General features: G+C 48.5%; 1 protein-coding gene across 2 annotated transcripts; it reads left to right on the top strand.

Moving 5' to 3' along the window:
* Positions 1–5,536: 5,536 nt before the first annotated feature.
* LOC118851245 (occludin) lies at positions 5,537–18,524 on the top strand. Of its 2 annotated transcripts, XM_036761049.1 has the most exons (9): positions 5,537–5,863; positions 6,692–7,374; positions 10,420–10,578; positions 11,562–11,648; positions 14,589–14,731; positions 14,836–15,021; positions 15,356–15,527; positions 17,839–17,880; positions 18,113–18,524. In XM_036761049.1, exons 2-9 carry the CDS (start codon positions 6,706–6,708, stop codon positions 18,212–18,214), a joined length of 1,560 nt encoding a protein of 519 aa, XP_036616944.1. In that variant the 5' UTR covers positions 5,537–5,863; positions 6,692–6,705; the 3' UTR covers positions 18,215–18,524. The 2 variants fall into 2 exon arrangements, with proteins under 2 accessions (XP_036616944.1, XP_036617683.1); XM_036761788.1 differs by lacking the exons at positions 5,537–5,863; positions 11,562–11,648 and having other exon boundaries at positions 6,706–7,374; positions 18,113–18,214.
* The last annotated feature ends 1,237 nt before the right edge of the window (positions 18,525–19,761 follow it).

Raw genomic sequence — 19,761 nt, 5'->3', positions numbered from 1 at the left:
TATGGTCACACAGCTAGTAAGTGTGTGAGGCTAGATATGAACTTGGGTCTCCCTGACTCCAGGCCTGGCACACTCTCCACCAGTGGAATGTGAAACCAGAAAGATTGATGAGAGAGAAAATTAAGTAAAGTCATCCCAAGAGCATTTAATGAAGAAAATGAATGGAAGATAACAAACAGAAAAAAAAATGGAAAAGATCTGCAAAAATTTTTCTAACAAATTGTTTTCATTGTCAAGGACAATAGTCCCACCAAACTTGGACTCAAACATCATAGTCCCAAATGTGTTCATAGAGGACGTAGAAATGGCATTAAATAGAACAAAGGCAGAAAAAGCAATTGGGCTAGAACAAGTATGGATAGAGGAGATCCAGGCTGGAGGTTACACAACTGTGAGTGTTTTGAGGGATCAATTCACCAGATGCCCAAAGGAGGGGAAGATAGCAAAGACATGAATAAAGCCTTAAAACCTTATTAATCCCAAAAGGGTGACCAAAAGAAGAACAACTACTGACCTAGTTTTCATCTGAACAAAAATTTTATAAGAATCATCTCCACATGTATCAAGGGCATCCCCAACCAGGATATAAGGCTTTTGTAATCAATATTCCACAGTAGGCTCTATCTTCCCCATCACACAACTGATTAGAATATGTGCAAAATGTAGGAAACCCTTTGAATTTAATGTTTATCGACTATATTTTTATAGTATTTGACTTGATGGAGCCAAACACCACCTTAAAGTTTCGCTTTCCAGATGCTTCCCTTCCAGACATCAAAATTATTAAGTATTCCTTGAAAGGTGTAATAGAGATTACCTTGATCAGTGACCCTCTGATCATAAACATCAGGTGAGGCATAAAACAGGGAGAGGTAATTGATAAAAGTGTTTGACTGTGATGGAAGAGTGCAGGATTCAACTAAAGAGGGATTTCCCAAGGTAAGGTCTTCCAGAGGCTCCTATTTAAAGTGAGCTAGAAAATATTTATTAAGCACCTACTGTGCGTCAGGCACTGTGTTAAGCTTGAGGCAGGTAGGTAGCATAGTGGATAGAGTGCCAAGCCTGAAGTCAGAAAGACCTGAATTAAAATCTGGCCTCAGACACAAGCTGTTTGACCCTGGAAAAGTCATTTAACCCTGTTTTCCTCAGTTTCCTCCTCTGTAAAATGGGCTGGAGAAGGAAACAGCAGACCACTCCAATATCTTTGCCAAGAAAACCCCAAGAGGTCACAAGGAATCAGTCATGACTGAATGACTGAACAATAATAATGTGCTAGTCACTGTACTAAATACTTAGGATACAAAAAGAGGCAAAAGGCAGTCCCTGCCCTCAAGGAGCTCACAGTCTAATGCAAGCAAATATGTACAAACAAACTATATACAGTATAAATAGGAAATAATTAACAGAGGGAAGGTATTAGAATTAAGAGGACTTGGAAGATGACATCATTCTGATTACATCAAGACCTGCAACATTGCAGAGCTTCCTGAAAGAGGTTCACAATTCCTGAAAAAATTTGGCCAGGCCATCTACACAAGAAAAACAAAATGGATGAAGAAGATCTATTGCCAAGATGATGACATACAATTAGATGGACCACATGTAGAGCTCATATGTGTATATGTATATATGCACATATACACATGTGTATATATAAAACATATGGAATGTATATCTATAGACATGGATATACACACATGTATCTATGTGTACATGTGCAATGTGGGCTCTACATGCATACATATGGATATATACATAAAATGTATGTGTGTACATATGGAATATACATATTGTACGTGTGTGTGTGTGTGTGTGTGTGTACACACTAGTTGGGTCCAGAATTAAGCAAGAGCAGGCGGATGAACTGGATTCCCTTCAGGAAATTGTGAAGCCCTTTTAATGATCCCAAACTTCTCTAGGAAACAAAGACCCATCTTTTTAATGCCAATTTTCTACTGGCTTAGCTATATGGCTGTGAGACATGAAACATGGTCTCTAAAGAATTGAAAATGGATATTAGCTACATAGAGAGCCATGGAGAGAAACATGGTGCCAAGTAAGCAGGCTGCAATGTCTAACTAATGAGGAACTTCGAAAAACAAAAGTAAAGATTGTCATTCGAGGAAGCATATGAGAGAAAAAGAAGACAGACTAGTCACATCATGAGAACAAGGGATGACGGTCAGGAAGCCAGCGAATTGACCGGACCCCTTGAGACAAACTTAGGGTAAGATTTGGACAAGAGTCCCATGAGCTGGGCAGACGTAGCATCACAGGAGGAGACACCCAAAGTGACAGATGAGGTCACAGATCTACTGGAGTAATTAGGTATAATAACGGCTAAAGTGTCTTCTAGCTCTGACATTCTATCTCCTGTGTTCCAAAGACTCTAAAGAACCAAATGTTCAGCTGGTAAATGCTATACATAAGTGAGTGGAGAGGTCAGTGTGGGTCATTGTAGGCATGGAAAGCTTCCTGGAATAATAATTTCTAAAAAAGAAAAAATTTGAAAAGCTCCCTAAAGGAGGTATATTGTAATTGGGCCTTGGGGGAGGGGACAAGAGGGGAGGGCAGGGGGAGGAAGTTATCCCAGGACTGAAGAGGGCTGCAGCAGCTTGGAGATCATTTGGTATAGGTGGAAGTGAGGGAGTGGGGATGCTATCAATGCTATATGACCTTGAGAGACTTTCCTGACTTCTCTGGTCCCCTATCAAATTGAGGAAAAAGGGAAGTAGCAGGGTGGGTGGGGTGGGAGGGGGAACTAAAACCTAATTCTTTCTTTTAATAGAGAAATTTGAATAATTTAAACTGAGGTCTCCTGCTACAATATATTTTTTATCTATATGCCAGATTGTAGGCAAGTTCAATGTTTTGGAAATTTCCTAGCCCAGAGAAGGTGACCAAAGGAGAACTCATCCCTATGTGCTTGGCACCTTGCCTTTCCTCCCCTTTCTTCATTTTACATAGCTCCTTCCCCTGTTCCCCACTCTGTGCTGGATATGAACCAGTATCATCCCTCACATTGAAGGACTAATGCAAAGTTTCAACCTAAGAAGAGCTGAACCCTACCTTTCCTAAGCTGCTCCAGATGACTTCAAGGTTCTAAGTTCTGATTTAAATTCTTGCCATCTCCTGACAGGATGCATTGGAAAGAAAATATCATGCCCCACCAAGGGCTTTAGAGTGAGGTCAGAAAAAGTGGAAAATCTTTTTGGAGTGAAAGCAGAGAAGATGGGCAATGGGTAAAGAGCCCCATCTCAGCTCAGGCTCTGAACTCTTTCCAAATCCCTTCTCCACTCCCATACCCCAAGAAGAAGCTGGTCTTTGTTAGGAAGACTGGCCTTAATCTGGATAATTCACTTCTTCAGATTTCCTAAATGAGGTCATCTGGTCTTCAGTAAATTCAGGAACAAAAACTCCTGGAAGAAGAACTCTCTATTCAACATGAACATCTGGAAAAACTGGAAAGCAGCTTGGCAGAAAAAAGGTTTAGGACAGCCTTTTACATCATACAGGTGACACAGTAAGTCCCAAATGGATTTATGACTGACATATAATAGGTCACATCAGAAAAAGATGAGCAGAGAATTAATACTTTTCAGAAATAGGTGGAAAGTCCTAAATTGAACAAGGGATAGAAGTGATCATAAAAGAAAAGATGGACGATTTCAGTGGTATAAAATTTTAATAGTTTTTGTATGAATAAAATTCATGGAGCTGGGAAAATAAGGAAAACTGCCAGTGGGAAGAGAATATCTTTGCATAAAATATCCCTGAAAGGGAAGCCATCCAGGCCTTAGTATATGTGGCCCTGACCGCAGGGGGTCCCCATTGAGAGGGGTGACCTGCTCCTTCCCTTCAGGTAGCCCCTGAGTGGGAAGTCTGTAATTTGAGGGGCAAACAAAGGCCATCCTCTTGGGAGTGGCAGCTCCCAGTCTGAGACATTGTCTCTGTCCTGAGGGTCTTAGGGAAAAATATGGCTCTTGCCCTCAGAGAACCTTGATTTAGGGGGCAACATGGTCCCTCACAGCAAGAGAAAGAGCTCAAATTTGGAACTATGCCCAAAGGGCTAAAAAACTGCATAACCTTTGACCCAGCAATGCCACTACTAGGTCTATATCCCAAATTCATCAAAGAAAAAGGGAAAGGTTCCATATGTGCAAAAATATTTGTAGCAACTCTTTTTGTGGTGGCAAAGAACTGGATACTAAGGGGATGCCCATCAGTTGAGGAATGGCTGAATAAGTTGTGGTATATGATTGTCATGGATTACTGTTGTGCTATGAGAAATAATAAGCAGGATGGTTTCAGAAAAACCTGGGAAGACTTATATGAACTGATACAAAGTAAAATGAGCATAACCAAGAGAACATTGTATACCATAACAGCAACATTGTATGATGATCAACTGTGAATGACTTAGCTATTCTCAGCAATACAATGATCCAAGACAATTCTGAAGGACTTATGATGAAAAATCCTATCTACCCTCAGAGAAACAACTGATGGAGTCTGTACGCAGATCAAAGCATATATCTTTTTTTAACTTTATTTTTCTTTTTTTTTCTTTTTGGTCTGTGTTCTGCAACATAGCTGACATGGAAATATGTTTTGAATGGTTAAACACGTATAATCTATGTCAAAGTGTTTGCCATCTCAATGGGGAGGGGAGGGGAGACAGAGGGAATTTGGAAACTCAAAAATTATAAAAAACAAATGTCAAAAATTATTTTTACACATAATTGAGAAAAAGGTAAAATAAAAACATTCTTTTAAAAAACAAAATACATAATTAAAAAGAGTGAACGCCCAGTAAGGGGGGGAGTCATGGTCCTTCTTTCAGGGAGGCTCTAGTTTGAAGTAAATATGGTCCCTGTCTTCACCCTGGCTTGAGGAGGAGCCAGCCCTGCCCTAGGGCCCTAGGTCTAAACCAGAGGAAACCAATTTGTGCCGTGTCTCTTTGTGCTAAGAATGTTTGGGGTAACTGGGGAAGAGTTGAGGGTGGGGGAAGGGGAGGGTAATGATAAGGGCTTCCTGGAGGAGGAAGGTTTTAGCCCGTGGAACACTATTTGGTGAGGAGGTTTCCTGTTCCATAAGCCAGGAAGTCTTAAGGAAGCTCACACTTGGGATCACATCCTGGTTGGAACCCCTTGGAGCTAGAAGGGGCTCCAGAGGCTACCTTGTGCAGCCATCCCTCCACCCCTCTCCCAAGCCAAAATGAGGGACCTCTAAGAGATGGGAAGTTCTGCTTGTCTTCTGACCACAGGACCTTCTGCTTCAACCTTCGTTCAGGGAAAGGAAAGGGAGGGAGCTGCCTAGGAAGGGGACTGGCCCTTCTTCCGATGGGACAGCTCTCTGAGCAAGTTGTTGTCTCTTCTGAGTGATTCTCCAGAAGACAAGGGGTTAAGCTGCCCAGGCTGGCCAGGTCCCAAAGAGGAACCTGTGGGTCCCCACCAAGAGCTGCCCGCCTGCCTCTCCCAGCCAGCCTGTGCTCCCGCCCAGCACGGCCGCTGGCTAAAGTTGGGTTAACTCCAGCGTGGGCCAAGCTTGTGGTTTTTCTCCTTTCCTGAGCCTTTGTGTATCTACTAATGATTAATCCCTGCAGCCATTTTTCCAGGGACAAAGAGGGAGGGCAGGCCAAGGCTGCCCGGGGAGCCAGGGGACCCCACCCCTTAGGTTTCGGCATCCCCTCCCTACTCCAAGAGCCCCACCGTTCACCTTTCCCGTGGGCGGCCAGTGAAGGGGAAGGCAGGGACAGGACACGTTAGGACAACTATCAGAGTTGGCTCGGGGAGCCTGGAAGTGGATCCCTGGAGAGAGGAGGCAGCCAGGCGCAGCCTGGGCAGGCAGGCACCAAGCTCAGGTAAACGGCTCTGTCCCCACAGGAGACCTCAGAGCAATCCCCGGGGGAGTAGCAAGGACCAGGGAGGACTTGGTCGAACCTGGGCAAGAATCTCTGCTATCAGGGGAAAGGCAGAAAGTGGCTTGGGGACCAGGTGAATGCCCTGGTTTGAGGGTGAATGGGGCAGGAGAAGGACAGAGCCCATAGAAGGGAGAGAGGTGGCCTATGGAGTAAAGGGAAGCTAGGAGCAGTGGGAGTCTCTGAGTGGCATACTCCTCTCCCCAGCCACCCATCAGAGAAGGGGATGAGACGGAGAATTTTCCAGTGCCTGAGACACTTGAATTCAGTCCCCTCAGAAACTCCCAATAGCCAGGAGAGCCCACGATCTCCAGATTCTCCCTCTTAGCCCTACATCTCTTTCTCTTTGTTTAAAGGGATGGAGGTTGAGGAGATGGTGATGGAGCTGGTCTTCTAACAGGTGTCAGGTCATAAAAATCACTGTGTATAGAGTATCAGCCAGCATTGGGAGGGATCTGAGAATGTGAGAACTGGGAGGGATCTTAGAACATAAAACACAGACTGTCGGAGCTGGAAAAATAAAAAAAAAAATAGAAGACAGAATATCAGAGTAGAAGGGGTTCTGAGAACAGAAATGTCAGAGCCAGGACACAACATAGAACATGGAATGTCAGAGATGGAGGGGATCTTAGAACATGGAATATCAGAGCTGGAACAGACCTCAGAACCAATAATGTCAGAACTGAAAGGGATCTTAGAACAGGGAATGTCAGAGCTGGGAGTGATGCCGGAATATAAAGGGGAGAATGGGATGTGTATGTTATGTTCCAGGTAGCCCCCTGCCCATGATGTATGAGAAAAGGTCTTATACAGGCTATGGCCACCCCAGTTCCCGCTATGACTACCCACCTCCCTCGGGCCCTCCTGGCTCCTTCTACCTGGCAGATGTCCCTCCCCAGCATTTCTACCAGTGGCGGTCTCCTCCAGGTATTGTTCGCATCCTGCAGGGAATTGTGGTCATCCTGTGTTTGGTTATTTTTGCCTGTGTGGCCTCCACCTTAGCCTGGGACTACTATGGCAGTGGCAGCGGCCTCCTGGGTTATGGGGGTGGCCTGGGAAGCTACTACAATGGCTACTATGGTGGCTACTATGGCGGCTATTATGGCGGCCTGACCAACCCACGGGCAGCCAATGGCTTTATGATTGCTATGGCCGTGCTCTGCTTCCTGGTGACCCTGGGGCTGGTCATAGCTGGTCTGTCCAAAGCATCAGGTGCCCGCTCCCGCCGCTTCTACCTGCTGGTCGCTGTACTCAATGGCCTGCTGGCCTTCGTGATGCTCATCGCCTCCATTGTTTACGTCGTTGGGGTGAACCCCCGGGCAGGGCTGGGGTCCAGCTCTGGGAGTCTCTACTACAACCAGATGTTGATGCTCTGCAACCAAATGATGTCGTCAGTGTCAGGGGGAATTATGAACCAGTACCTCTACCACTACTGCATGGTGGACCCCCAAGAGGTAAGAGTCAAAGGAAAATCACACAATCCCAGAATCCCACAGCACAACTAGAAGGGAACTCAGTGGGGCAGTAGGCAGTGAATAGAGGTCAGAACTGGGAGTCAGGAAGACCTGAGACACTCAGACACTTATTAGCTATGCGACCCTGTGCAACTCAGTTAAGGGAGGGATGAAAAAGGTATTCATAAAGCATCTACTATGTGCTAGGCACTTTATCTATATTATCGCATTTAATCTTTACAACTTGGGGAGGTAAGTGATATTATTATCCCATTTTATAGAGGAAATTAAGGCAGATTAGAGGCTAAGTACTTTACCCAGGGTCACATAGCTAGTAAGTGTCTGAGGACGGATTTGAACTCAGATCATCCTGATTCCAGGCCCTGTGCTCCATCCAGTGGGCCACCTAACTGCCTCTGAAGTACTTCACCTTTCTGTGCTCTGTTGTGAGGGCCATCTATCAATAATGCCCTATCCATATGACAGTTTGTCAGTTATCCGAAGACAGTGGTCTTACTTTCCACCCTTCTTCCTTCCGATTCCTCTATTGTTTCATCAGTTGATCCTCCTTTGGTATGGGGCAGAGCCTACCAAGGTGGTCCCCCATAACTTTGACTAAGTGACTTCCAGCCATTTGTGGACTCTCTCTAGACCTCCATTGTCCTATCTATAAGTGGGGAGACCCATCACTCCCGCTTTTTTAAAATTGCTGCAAATGCAACTGATTGTGAGATTCCTTTGGCAAGAGAGGAGGCATTGTGGTATATAGTCTGAACAGGGTTTGGACTTTGGGTCAAATCCTCCCTCTGATCCTCAGTAGCAGGGTGACCCAGGACAAGACATGTCACTTTAAACTGTCATTGAAATGCTTGTTATTATTATGTTACCAGCATTATTATATTATTAATGGTAATTATTATGAATACTATTACGATGCTACCTTAATAATATATTTTAACAATAATAATTAATGATAACATTATCACATTAATAGAGCTGGTATTCTAATGACAGCTCTTATGAGAATTTTTTATCTCACTCAATCTGAACTCAACATGCTAGAACACAGACATTAGCCACAGCCATCCTAATTACCCACAAGTGAGATAGGAATCTCCTGATTATATGACAGGTGTACAAAATCAGTCAGCACTCTTATTATGTTCGGATTCTGTGTGCACGCTTGAATCCGGTATCAGCGTACTCGCAGAACATTGTCCCTATCATCCAAGTACATTATAATGATCTGTTGTTGGTACAGAAATGTCTATCAGTGTGACAGCTCTCTTCTGAATTGGGAAAACAAGGATAAATCTCAGCTGTGAAACAAAGGGCTTGGTCTAGACGACTGCTAGAAAACCTGGAAACTGTGATCTGAAAACCACAGTTTAGATACCAATGGGGCCAATGATGTGGCAAGGATGGTGGAGGTGATGGTAATGGTGACAGAGATAGGACGGTGATGGGGACTGTCATGGTGATGATACAGACGGCAATGTTGGGACAAGGGTGGCTGTGAGGATGGTGATAGAGATGGTGATGTTGAGGAAGATGAGGAAGAGGAAGATGATGGTGATGTTGCTGCTGCTGGGGATGAGGAGAAGGAAAAAGGTGGTGATAGTGGTCATGATGGTCATGACAATGATGGAGATGGTAAGAGTGATCACAAGGGTGATGGCAGTGGGTGTGGCAGCATGGCAGATGGGGAAATACTTGGCTCATAGGATTGTAGATTTAGATCTGGAAGGAAGTCATTGAGTCATTTACAGATGAGGAAACTGAGGCACAAAGAGGTCTATCTCAAGACCACATAGTAAGTGTCTGAGGCAAGATTTGAACCCAAGTTCTCCTGACTGCCAGTCCCATGCCTAATCCACTATGCTAGACTTAGAGACAGAGAACTGGATTTGAATTCCACCTCTGACACTTACTAGTTATGTGATCAGAAGCAAGGCCCTTTAGTCCTCTGGGCCTCAGTTTCTCATCTGTAAAACAGGAGTAGAAACAGCTATACACTTCCATCACAAGGCTGTTGGGAATATCCAATGAGCTAAAGTCCACAAGGTGTTTTGCACACCTTGTCACTATGTGAGTATTGGCTATTATCGCTGCTATTACTGTGGTTATGGTAATTATGTTGAAGGTAAAGTCTCTGCCTTCCAGAACCTTGGGACTGAACACAAAATCCCCTCCCCCATTTGCCTTTCCTACAATTGGGGCTGGGGGGCGGAGCAGAACAACCCAGCTGCCATTTTGTCTTTAGAGTATACAATCAGTACTCCCCAGGGGTCTGAGGCTAGCCTCTCTCTGCTTCCCCAATCTCCAAGGCCAGAGCCTCATACTGAGCAGCCCTCCTTGACGCCCCCCTTCTACCAGACCTCCTTGAAATTCCCCCATTCCTAAGATCTCTTTGTACCTTCCAGGGTGACAAACCGGCTCATCTGATCTGCCTCTCTATACCCATGTCCTACCCTCTCATCGCTAGGGACCCTACATATTCTCCAGGAGCCACAGTATGGCCCTTCCTTTGTGTGAGAAAGTTCAGGCCAGAGAGAAGCCAGAGGTTCTAGGCCAAGTCAGAATCAGTCAGAGTCAATAAACACATATTAAATGTACCAGGCACTGTGATAAGTACTGGGGATACAAAGAAAGGCGGGAGATAGTCCTGACCTCAAGGACCTCACAATCAAATGAGGGAGAGAGTACCTAAAAAACTGGGCCGAGGAGGGGAGAAGTGGTGCCTGATGAACTCATTCAGCTGAGGTGGGAAATGATCTGAGGAGGTGGGACCTTCCGACTTGATTTCATCTTACAGAATGATGAGTTTCTGGAGATGATGAAGTCCAGGAAAGTAGCCAGGTGGGAAGTGATGAGAATTCCCTGGGTGCCATCAAGTTAATGTGGGAGGGAGCCTGGAGATGGGGAGTTTGAAGGAGATTTGCCAATTCCAGCCCCAGAGTGGGTGTCTGCTATCTTTTAACATGCTTCAAAATCCAGAGGGTGGCCCCAATTCTGAGCCCATGTTTCCCCTTCCTCCTCCCCCAGGCTGTGGCCATCGTCTGTGGCTTCCTCACCGTTGTCCTCCTTTGTGTCATCTGTTACTTCGCTCAGAAGACCCGTCACAAGATCTGGAAGTATGGGAAGCCCAACATCTTCTGGGACAAGCCCCTGGCTACAGCAGAGGGTCCCAATGTGGAGGAGTGGGTAAGCAAGCTGGAGTGGGGTGTCCTAGTGTGGAGAAGTGGGTAAGCAGGCTAGGGGGGAGCTAGTGTGGAGGAGTGGGTAAGCAGGCTGGAGGGGGGTGTCCCAGTGTGGAGGAGTAGGTAAGCAGGCTGGGGGGTGTCCCAGTGTGGAGGAGTGGGTAAGCAGGCTGGGGAGTGTCCCAGTGTGGAGGAGTGGGTAAGCAGGCTGGGGGGTGGTGTCCCAGTGTGGAGGAGTAGGTAAGCAGGCTGGGGGGTGTCCCAGTGTGGAGGAGTAGGTAAGCAGGCTGGGGGGTGGTGTCCCAGTGTGGAGGAGTGGGTGAGCAGGCTGGAGGAATCTCATCACAGAAGTCAAGTGATGTGCCCAGAGTCACCCAGATCATAAATGTCCACTAGTGACGCTGATATTCTTTTCTCTATTCCTGTCCCACCTGGGTTCCGAGCCCTTATCTTCCCCCACTTATTAACTGTACGATCTTGAGGAAATCATTTTTTTTTTCTATGTCTTGGTTTCCTCATCTGTAAAAACGGGCATGAGAAAACTAGTGCTTATCTACCCCAGGGCAGAGTTAATAATAATAATAAGGGAAGGTAATAAGGTAAGTGACATGGTACAGTGAGCAGAGTTTGACCTGGGTTCAAGACCTGAGTTCAAATCCAGCCTCAGACACTTACTAGCTGTGTGACATTGGGCAAATCACTTAACCTCTGTCTGCCTCAGTCTCCTTATTTGTAAAATGGGAAAAGTAATAGCACCTCCCCCACCCTCCAGGGTTGTTATGAGGATCGAATGAAGTAATATTGGTCCCGTGCTTTGCTACACAAATGCTAGCTATTATTAGAGAGGTCCTAGGAAAAGGGACAGGCCCTGTGACTTCATTGATACAGGGAACTCCCAAATGGGGAGACTCCCTGTACCAACACAGGTTCTTAATTTTAGTCTCAGAGAGTTGCCTAGGGTACTGAGAAGTTAAATGATTTGCCCAGGGATGTCAGAACTTGAATCCGGGTCTTTCGATGGATCCAAGACCAGCTCTCTCTCGGTTATTGCCACGCTGCCTCCATAGAGAAAAGGTACTTCAGCATTCATTCTTCTGGAGCCAATTTGCCTGCTTTGGCATCGGTGCCAGTCAGCCTCAGTGGAGAGCTTGGTGCCAGGGTCCCAGCCCTCCATTCCCTGTTTGCTCAAGATAGTCTGAGTTTCTGTATGGAAAATGATTAACCCAGAGCCTGGTCAGCTGGCCAGGGGGCAGAGCCAGAAAAAGAAACAGGTAAAGGCGGGGCACATTGCTGTCACACTGCCTGGCCCTCAGCCCTTGCCTCCTGCTGTGCGCTGGGGAGGGGACACATGCTTGGGGAGTCCCCACTTGTGGGCAGACAGCCTCTCAGAGCCAAGTAGTCCCAGACTGCTCGGAGACGCGTTGTCCAGGAATGCTCTGGACAACGCCCCCAACAAGTGGCCATCCAGGGAGGGGGAGATCACAGGCTCCCAAAGCAGCTTGTTCCATTTTTGGACAGCTCTAATTGGTTAGAAGGTCCTTCGGCTAGCAAGCCTAGCTCCACTTGCCTGTAGCTCCCACTCCAGGCTCCCGGCTCCCAGGGGGTGGGGAGGAAGGACAGAATAAGTCTGCTCCCACTTCCACAAACCTGAAGACAGCGATTGGGTCAAACCACTCAGATGTCCCTAGTCTCCAAGGAGGCCCAATGCTATGACCTGGAGGGGTGGGGGCAGGGAAGAGGGGCATCTCCTCTCCCACCCCATGGGACAATGGGACTCACATATAGCGAAGGAAGTCAGTGTGTGATGGAGGATGAAGGAGTGAGCTTCTAATCCAGAGCCGTAGGAGGTCAGAGGTGGAGCTAAGAGGTCAGGGAGGCTTCCTGGAGGAGGCTGGCCTTGGAAGAATTTGGAGAAGCAGAGGGGTCACAGGATCATAAATTTTAGAGCTAGAAAGGGCAGCAGACATCATCTATTCTGACCCCCTTGACTTACAATTGAGGAAACCGAAGCCCAGAGAGAGGTTAAGGGAATTGCTTAAAGTCACATAGCTAGTGAGTGACAAGAACCAAGATTTGAACCCCATTCCCCTCACTTCAAACACACTTTTGGCAGAGTTCTCACTGCAAAAAAGGGGGTCCACAGAGTCAGAAGACTTCAGTTTGAGTCCCAGCTCCAACACTCCCTCCCTTCACCCTCGGGCAAGTTCTTTGTCTCCTCAAGCCTCAGTTTCCTTGGCTGTAAAATGGGGATAATAATAGCTCTGATATCTGCCTCACAGGATCTTTATAAAGGACAAACAAATAAAACACTTGGCCAGCCTTAAAGGACTACAGAAACAGAAGCTGCTTTTGTTATCATACGGAACAAGGAGGAAATAAATCTGCTGTGGTCAGGGAGCAGGGAGACCATGGGGTTCCGTGGCTAGAGAGCCTGGGTTCGAATCTGAACTCTGCCACTGACTAGCTGTCATTGAAGGACTTTGGCTAAGTCATTTAACTTCTCTAGGCAAAGGTGGGGGTGCTTCCTCTTCTCCTAAACGAGGAAGACTGAAAGCAGAGTTGGGGAGCAGGGAACTGGAGACGGCACTCTGGAAGTGAGGATCCCCAAATGGTCAGGGCACAGACTCCACTGCATCCGAGGTCTTTTCCGATGGACTCTTTGTGCTTTGTGTAACCAGAGGGCTTACCCATGCCCGGAAGCGATGTTTCCTCCTGGGAGAATTTTAAAAGTACACACAGGGACGGGAGCAAAGACAGTCATGTCCTTGATGTGTCTCTGAATTCAAGTGAACCCAGGATGTGTTTTTTAAAGGGTGGGGGAGGGGCGATTGAAATCTAAGGTTTAAGGTTGGGAGAGGGGGTGGGGGTGGGGGTGGGGGTCGGGGTGAGGTACAGAGAGGAAGGTAGAAAGAGGGTGATCTGAAGGAGAGAGGACTGACAGAGCCGCACCCCCCTCCGCCCCCATACACACACACGTTTATAGGACAGGTCACAAACTGCTCGACCCACAGTTCCCTTCGAGGGTGGAAGCGCTATTATTCTGAGCCCTATTTCACAGATGAAGAAACTGAGGAGGGAGGTGACTTCCTCAGGCTGGCATGGGCAGCAAGTGTCAGAGCTGGGACTGGACCCCAGTCTCCAAATCCACCATTCTTTGTGCTGGACCATTCCTGGGGCCCTTAATCTTACCCACTCCCCCCTGCTCTCTAAGGAGGGGCAATCATTGACCTCCCCCCAGGAGGACTGATGGTCTCAAATCTTTGGGAGAGTCAGGGATAAGGAGGCAAAAGCCCGGGGAGAAGGGTCTGGACGAGCTGGGACTGACTCAGTACTCTAGACTGGTCCTTGACCCGTTGAGTATGGAGTCAATTCCTCCCCATCCCCCACAAAACACCCCACGGGAACGAGGAATATCCCCCCTTATTGGCCACAGCTCTCTGACTCACACCCTCTGGGGGCTGGAAGGGACCTGAGAGCTGATGTAGACCAGTCTTCTGCTCCCAAGCACCCAGTGCCACCTGCTCTTCTCAGCCACGACTGCCAGGGGCTATTGTATCCACCCAGACAGGAAACTACCAGAAGTTTGGCACCCCAAAGTGCCAAATCTCCATGCCATCCCCTTGCCTGGCTGCCCAAGGGGTATTACTAGAACCCTGGATTTGGAGTCAGAAGGTCCAGGATATAGCCCCAAGGCTCAGTCGCATGATTTGAGAAAGTCATTTCTTCTTACTGTTTCCTCACCAGCAAAATGAGAGAAAACAACCTCCAAGCTCCCTCTCAGCTCTGACATTCTCCATTCTAGGGTCTCTTCTAACTCCTGTGTTTTATGTTTGTGGTTCTGGGTTCTAAGATCCTTTCTGGTTCTGACATTCTATGAGTCTGTGGCTTAATTCTTCTGGGCCTCAATGTCTCGTTCTGTGAAATGGGCATAGTAACAAGAGGGTTATTAAGAGGAAAGGACCTTTCAAATTCTAGTTACCAAAATGGAGTTCTTGCTGCTTTTATCATTTCTAGGTGAAGAATGTATCTGGTGATGCTGGCACTCAGGATGAGACTGCCACATTGGCATACTCAGAGAAGCCCATCAGCCCCCTGACCAGTGCTTTCCTGCCAGCCCAGGAGAATGGCTATGGCCACTCAACCCCTTCCAGCCCCAGGTGGGCATGGGCTCCCTGGGGGTGGGCACTTTAGAGGCCAGAACCTCTACCCATAATCCACAACTTGGACACAAGAACTCAGCATTCTCTGACCCTTCTCCCAGCGCCCCGCCTCCTGAAGGGACCAGTCCTCCAGAAGAAAAAGACAAAGGATCTGTGAGTCGGCCCCCTGTGAGGCGTGGCCATCGCCAAAGACCACGTCCAACAGGCCTGGAAGATGCACAATATGAGACAGATTATACCACAGCAGCAGAATCCAGTGAAGAGCAGGACCGGGATGACTGGGCCAGGTGAGGCTGGGTGTTTCCATTGGGCTGCAGGCCCTCAAGAGGCTTAGCCACAGTCCCCCAGCATCCCTTCATGGGAGGGGGGCACCCTCACCTTCCCCCTGGGCTCTGTATATAGACGTCCATGCCATTGATAGAGAAGACCACCCTGGGCACCCCTCAGAGCCTGGAAGCCATTAGCTCTCCATCATTGGCATATGGGCACCTAGGCCTGCAGGATATACAGGTATGCAAATACCTGGGAATCTGGGGAGAAGAGGAGAGAGGGCAATAGAGCCCCAGGCTCCAAAACTCCTCCTGCCCCAGCTGGTACCCACACCCCCTGTCCTGCCTACAGCCTCTACCCACCTATCACCTCGGATGCCATCCGCCAGACCTACAAGGCAGAGTTCAACAGTGACCTTCAGCGGTACAAAGCCCTGTGTGCTGAGATGGATGACACTAGTGCCCAGCTCAGGCAGCTCAGTCACGAGCTGGACTGCCTCCCGGAAGGCAGCTTGCGCTACCAGGTGAAGGCCTTGGGGGAACGGGGAGTGGAAAGGGCAGGACAGGACAGGGGCTGGAGGGCAAGGGGACCAGCCATCATTTCATTCTCTGCAGCTAAAAGGAGGTGCTACACATCCCAGGCTGGAGGTTATCCTAAGGGTTCTTCTAATACCTTAGAACGTGGAACTGTAGATTCTAAAGGAAATTTTGAATAGAGGATGTCAAAGATGGAGAGATTCCTTGGAATAGAGAATGTCAGGGCTGGGAGGGCCCTTAGAATACAGAATGCTAGAGCTGGGAGGGCCCTTAGGACACAGAATGCTAGAGCTGGGAGGGCCCTTAGAACACAGAATGTCAGGGCTGGGAGGGCCCTTAGAACACAGGATGCTCAAGCTGGGAGAGGCCTTAGAACAGATATTAGAAATGGGATGGGCTAAGGCCAACACAGAATGTTAGAGTTAGGAGGGGCCTTAGAACACAGAATGTCAGAGCTGGGACAGACTTTAGAATACAGAATGTCAAAGCTGGGAAGGACCTTAGAACACTGAATGTTCAAGGTGGGAGAGCCCTTAGAACAGATAATGTCAGAGCTGGAAGGGCCCTTAGAACACAGAATGTCAGGGCTGGGAGGGCCCGTAGGACACAGAATGCTAGAGCTGGGAGGGCCCTTAGGACACAGAATGCTAGAGCTGGGAGGGCCCTTAGGACACAGAATACTAGAGCTGGGAGGGCCCTTAGAACACAGAATGTCAGGGCTGGGAGGGCCCTTAGAACAGATAATGTCAGAGCTGAGAAGAACCTTAGAACCCTGAATTTCTTAGAACAGTCAGTGTCAGGGCTGGGAGGACTCTCCGACCCCAGAACATCAGGGCTCCCAGGAGGCACTTTCTTTTTTTTTTTTCAGGTGGCACTCGTGTAGCTGTTCTAAAGTGCTTTACATACATTATCTTATTTCATTCTTCACAATATCCCCACTTTGTAGATAAGGAAACTAAGACTTAGATGGCCCTTGGTCAAACAGCTAGTAAGACTGGATTCCATCCCAGGTCTCTCCTGATCCTAATGGAATCCCAGGCTCTTTCCACTAAACCTCTCATGGAACATAGAACATGGAATACCAAAGCCAGAAAAGACCTCAGAAACCATCTAAGGATCAGGTTAGATAATACTTGTAAAGTACTTAGCACAGTGCCTGGCACATAGTAGGCTCTTAATAAATGCCTATTTCCTTTCCCCTTTCCCATATAGTCCAACCCTTCATTTTGCTGTTGGGGAAACTGAGTCCCAAAAAGGGAAAGTGATCTGTTCCAGTTAACACCAGAGTGATAGGACCGAGACTGGACCCCTGGTGGTCCTCTCCCCTCCACCTCCGGGTCTCCTCCCCTGCACTGTCTGGGTCAGCCCTGCCTCCTCTTGTTCCCCCAAGGCCAGGCAGGACCTTAGCAGGAAGCTGAACCCCTCCCCTGGCTACCCAGAGAACTGGTTTGCCCAGGCCTGGTGTCACTTCACAAGAGGCCTTTGTTCTCTCACCTAAGCCCCTTCCCTCTCCCAAGCCACTGGGCAGCCCCTCAGACCTAGGGTTCCCAAAGAGCAGGGATGAGTCCCGCCACCCTCTGCCCACCAGGTCAGAATACTGGGCTAGAGCTTTGTGGCTGTGGACAAATCCCACTTGGCCCCTTAGCTTCTTTTGTCAGACAGGCTTAATGAGCAACGTCCCACGGCGGGAGGAAGCAGGAACGAGGAGCCAAGAGAGACAGTGTGGTGTGATAGTAAGAGCTGCAGACAGTCAGGATGCCTGGGTCCTGGGTTCCAGTTGTGCTTTGGTCCCTTCACCTGAGCTTGTTTCCTCATGCATCAAATTAAGAGCAAAGAACCTGTTAAATGCCCACAAAGTGCTGAGTACTTTGCTGTAAATGAGCAAGGCAGTTCCAGCCCTCAAGGAGTTTCCATTCTAAGGGGGGAAGATGACCCAAGAGTTGGAAGGAGGTAGGGATACACGTGTGCCCATGGTGGCACAGCTTAGAAATGGAGATGACCAGGACCATAGGCCTGAGACCAAGTCAAATAAGAGGAAAGCTCATCAGGGCCCCAGAGGTGGAGGTCCGAGTCCCTGGGAGAGGAAGATGCTCTTGTAGGCAAGCATGGGTTAGACTAGAGATGGCCAGGGTAGCCAAGTGGGACCAGCAGGTGACAGGGGTTCGTAGTGGCGCTAATATTTACACAGACTACCTCCTAGGATTGCTATGAGAGGTGGACAATGACAGAGGGGCAGGCATGGGGAGAAGGGAGGTTCCTGGTGGAGTCTGAAGGGGTCCCTCATTCCTTCCTCCCCAGGGTGTTGCGGAGGAATACAACCGGCTGAAGGACTTGAAGAGGGTAAGATGTCCAAGATTATCCCTGGCAGCCCCTCACCTCTATTTCCCTAAGGAAGTAGGCCTGTCCCCTCCCTGGAAGTACCAGGGCATCAAGCTTGGGCTGCTTGGCTCTCCCCTTCCCTAGTGGGAGCTATTTCTGGGGTTTGGAACAGGACACCAGTTACCTTCCCTCCCCCATCATGGCTAGTTGGTTAGTTAACCATTTTGCCCATTTCTTTCTCCCCTCACACCAGAGTCCAGAATACCAAAGCAAGAAACTGGAGACCCAGAGCCTTCGAGACAAACTTTGCCATATCAAGCGCATGGTTGGTGCCTATGACCAGGTCCGAAACTAATGAGGAGGGTCAGGCCCTCTGGGAACTGGGTTCCCAGGCCCTTGGTCTAGGAACTGTCTCTTTACATGCCCAGGGAAAGATTGGGTGCCATGGATCCTGCCCTCCCCAACCCTGTAGTGGCGAGCTAGCCTCCCCAAGTTTTCCTACGAACTACTTTGCTGGGCCAGCAGCCACGGTCCCTCAGTGTCCAGGACAGAGGCAATGGGAGCCAGAAAAGATGGTCCTAGCCCCAGGAGGGTTGAGGGTGGGAGGGGAAGGCTCAGCAGCCTGAAGCTGATGTATATACCAATAAAGTCTGCTCTGCACTGTGGGAAGGGGCCTTCCCTGCTGTGGGAAGGGGGGAGGGGGCAGGGGGCAGGTGGCCTCAATCCCTAAGGTCTGGCTGCCCTGGTTATTGAGAACTCGAGAAGGCAGGCCTCCAAGAAATCGGGCAGCGGATCTCACAGACGGCAGGTGTTAGGCCAAAAAGGGATCAGACAGTACGCCTGAAGATGTCCAAAGGAAAACCAGGAAGAAATCCCGAAGAACAGGGAAGAAATCAGGGGGTGTGAAATAAATGGACGGACCTGCTCAAGTTCATTAACCTTTCCTTTGGTGAGGAGAGAGAAACTGGTGGCCCTATCTGTTCTCTTCTCCTGAATCCATGGGGCCCCCCAGTACATCTCCCCTCCTGTTACCTGGCCCTCCACCTGAAGAAACATCAGGGGTCATCCCTTCCGCCCCCCCCAGGGGCTAAGACACACAAGGGGAACTCCCTACTTCTGCCTCATTCTTGCTGGGGTGGGGGAAGGGAGGAGGCAAGGATGCCCCTGCCCTCCCACTCTCCCTTCAGATCTGAGAAGCAGGGAGTCTCCATCACCAACAACACGTTTTTTTAACAACTGTACCGGCTCTCTTGGGCTTCCCAGCAGGGGTCATCTAAAGTCCACAGGTTCCCACAGTGGGTGATAGCACCCTCCAGGGGGACAGTAGTAGCCTCGGGTGACACAAATATAAAAATACTATTAAAGGGTTAAAGAAAGTAGATTTCCAGGGGGGTGCTGAGTAATTTTTTTTGAAAAGGGGGCAGTAGGCCAGATAAATTTGGGAACCTCTGAATTCTAGACCACCCAATCTTTGGGGGAATGGTAGAGGCCTTCACCCTAAGAGGTGTCAGATGGGATTTTGGGTAGTTTGGGAAAAGTTTGGAGACTGGTGTGTGGGAATGTTAGTAGGGAAAGTAATGGAGGTGAGAGAGATCACAGGATTCCAAGACGGAAGGGACTCTCTCGTTTTACAGATGTGGAATGTGGAGCTCAGAGAGCTCGGCAACATGACAAAGGTCACACGGCTGGCCTTCTTACCACACCACTGCTTTCGTGAAGAGATAAAGGGAGGGAGATCTGGCAATGGGAGGGAGGTGATAACGAAGATGCTTCAAAGGGGTAGAGTGGGAAAGGGTGGGGGGAGGAAGGTTAACTCCAGAGTCAGTCACTGGGCCCACAGTTGGCACAGGCACAGCAAGTGGGGTGGCCTGTGGTTGGGTCCCAGTATGAAAAGGGCAGGAC

This window comes from Trichosurus vulpecula, chromosome 1 (assembly GCF_011100635.1).
Source record: "Trichosurus vulpecula isolate mTriVul1 chromosome 1, mTriVul1.pri, whole genome shotgun sequence".
NCBI classification, from domain to species: domain Eukaryota; kingdom Metazoa; phylum Chordata; class Mammalia; order Diprotodontia; family Phalangeridae; genus Trichosurus; species Trichosurus vulpecula.
This window is presented reverse-complemented; position numbering and strand designations above follow the sequence as displayed.

What these genes read in the sequence shown, in the direction of transcription:
- LOC118851245 (XM_036761049.1), top strand. Translation starts at nt 6,706, where the DNA reads ATGATGTATGAGAAAAGGTCTTATACAGGCTATGGCCACCCCAGTTCC. An exon ending in GTCCCAATGTGGAGGAGTGG is followed by an intron (nt 10,579 to 11,561) that starts GTAAGCAAGCTG and finishes TGATTTGCCCAG; the next exon opens with GGATGTCAGAACTTGAATCC. An exon ending in TCAACCCCTTCCAGCCCCAG is followed by an intron (nt 14,732 to 14,835) that starts GTGGGCATGGGC and finishes CCCTTCTCCCAG; the next exon opens with CGCCCCGCCTCCTGAAGGGA.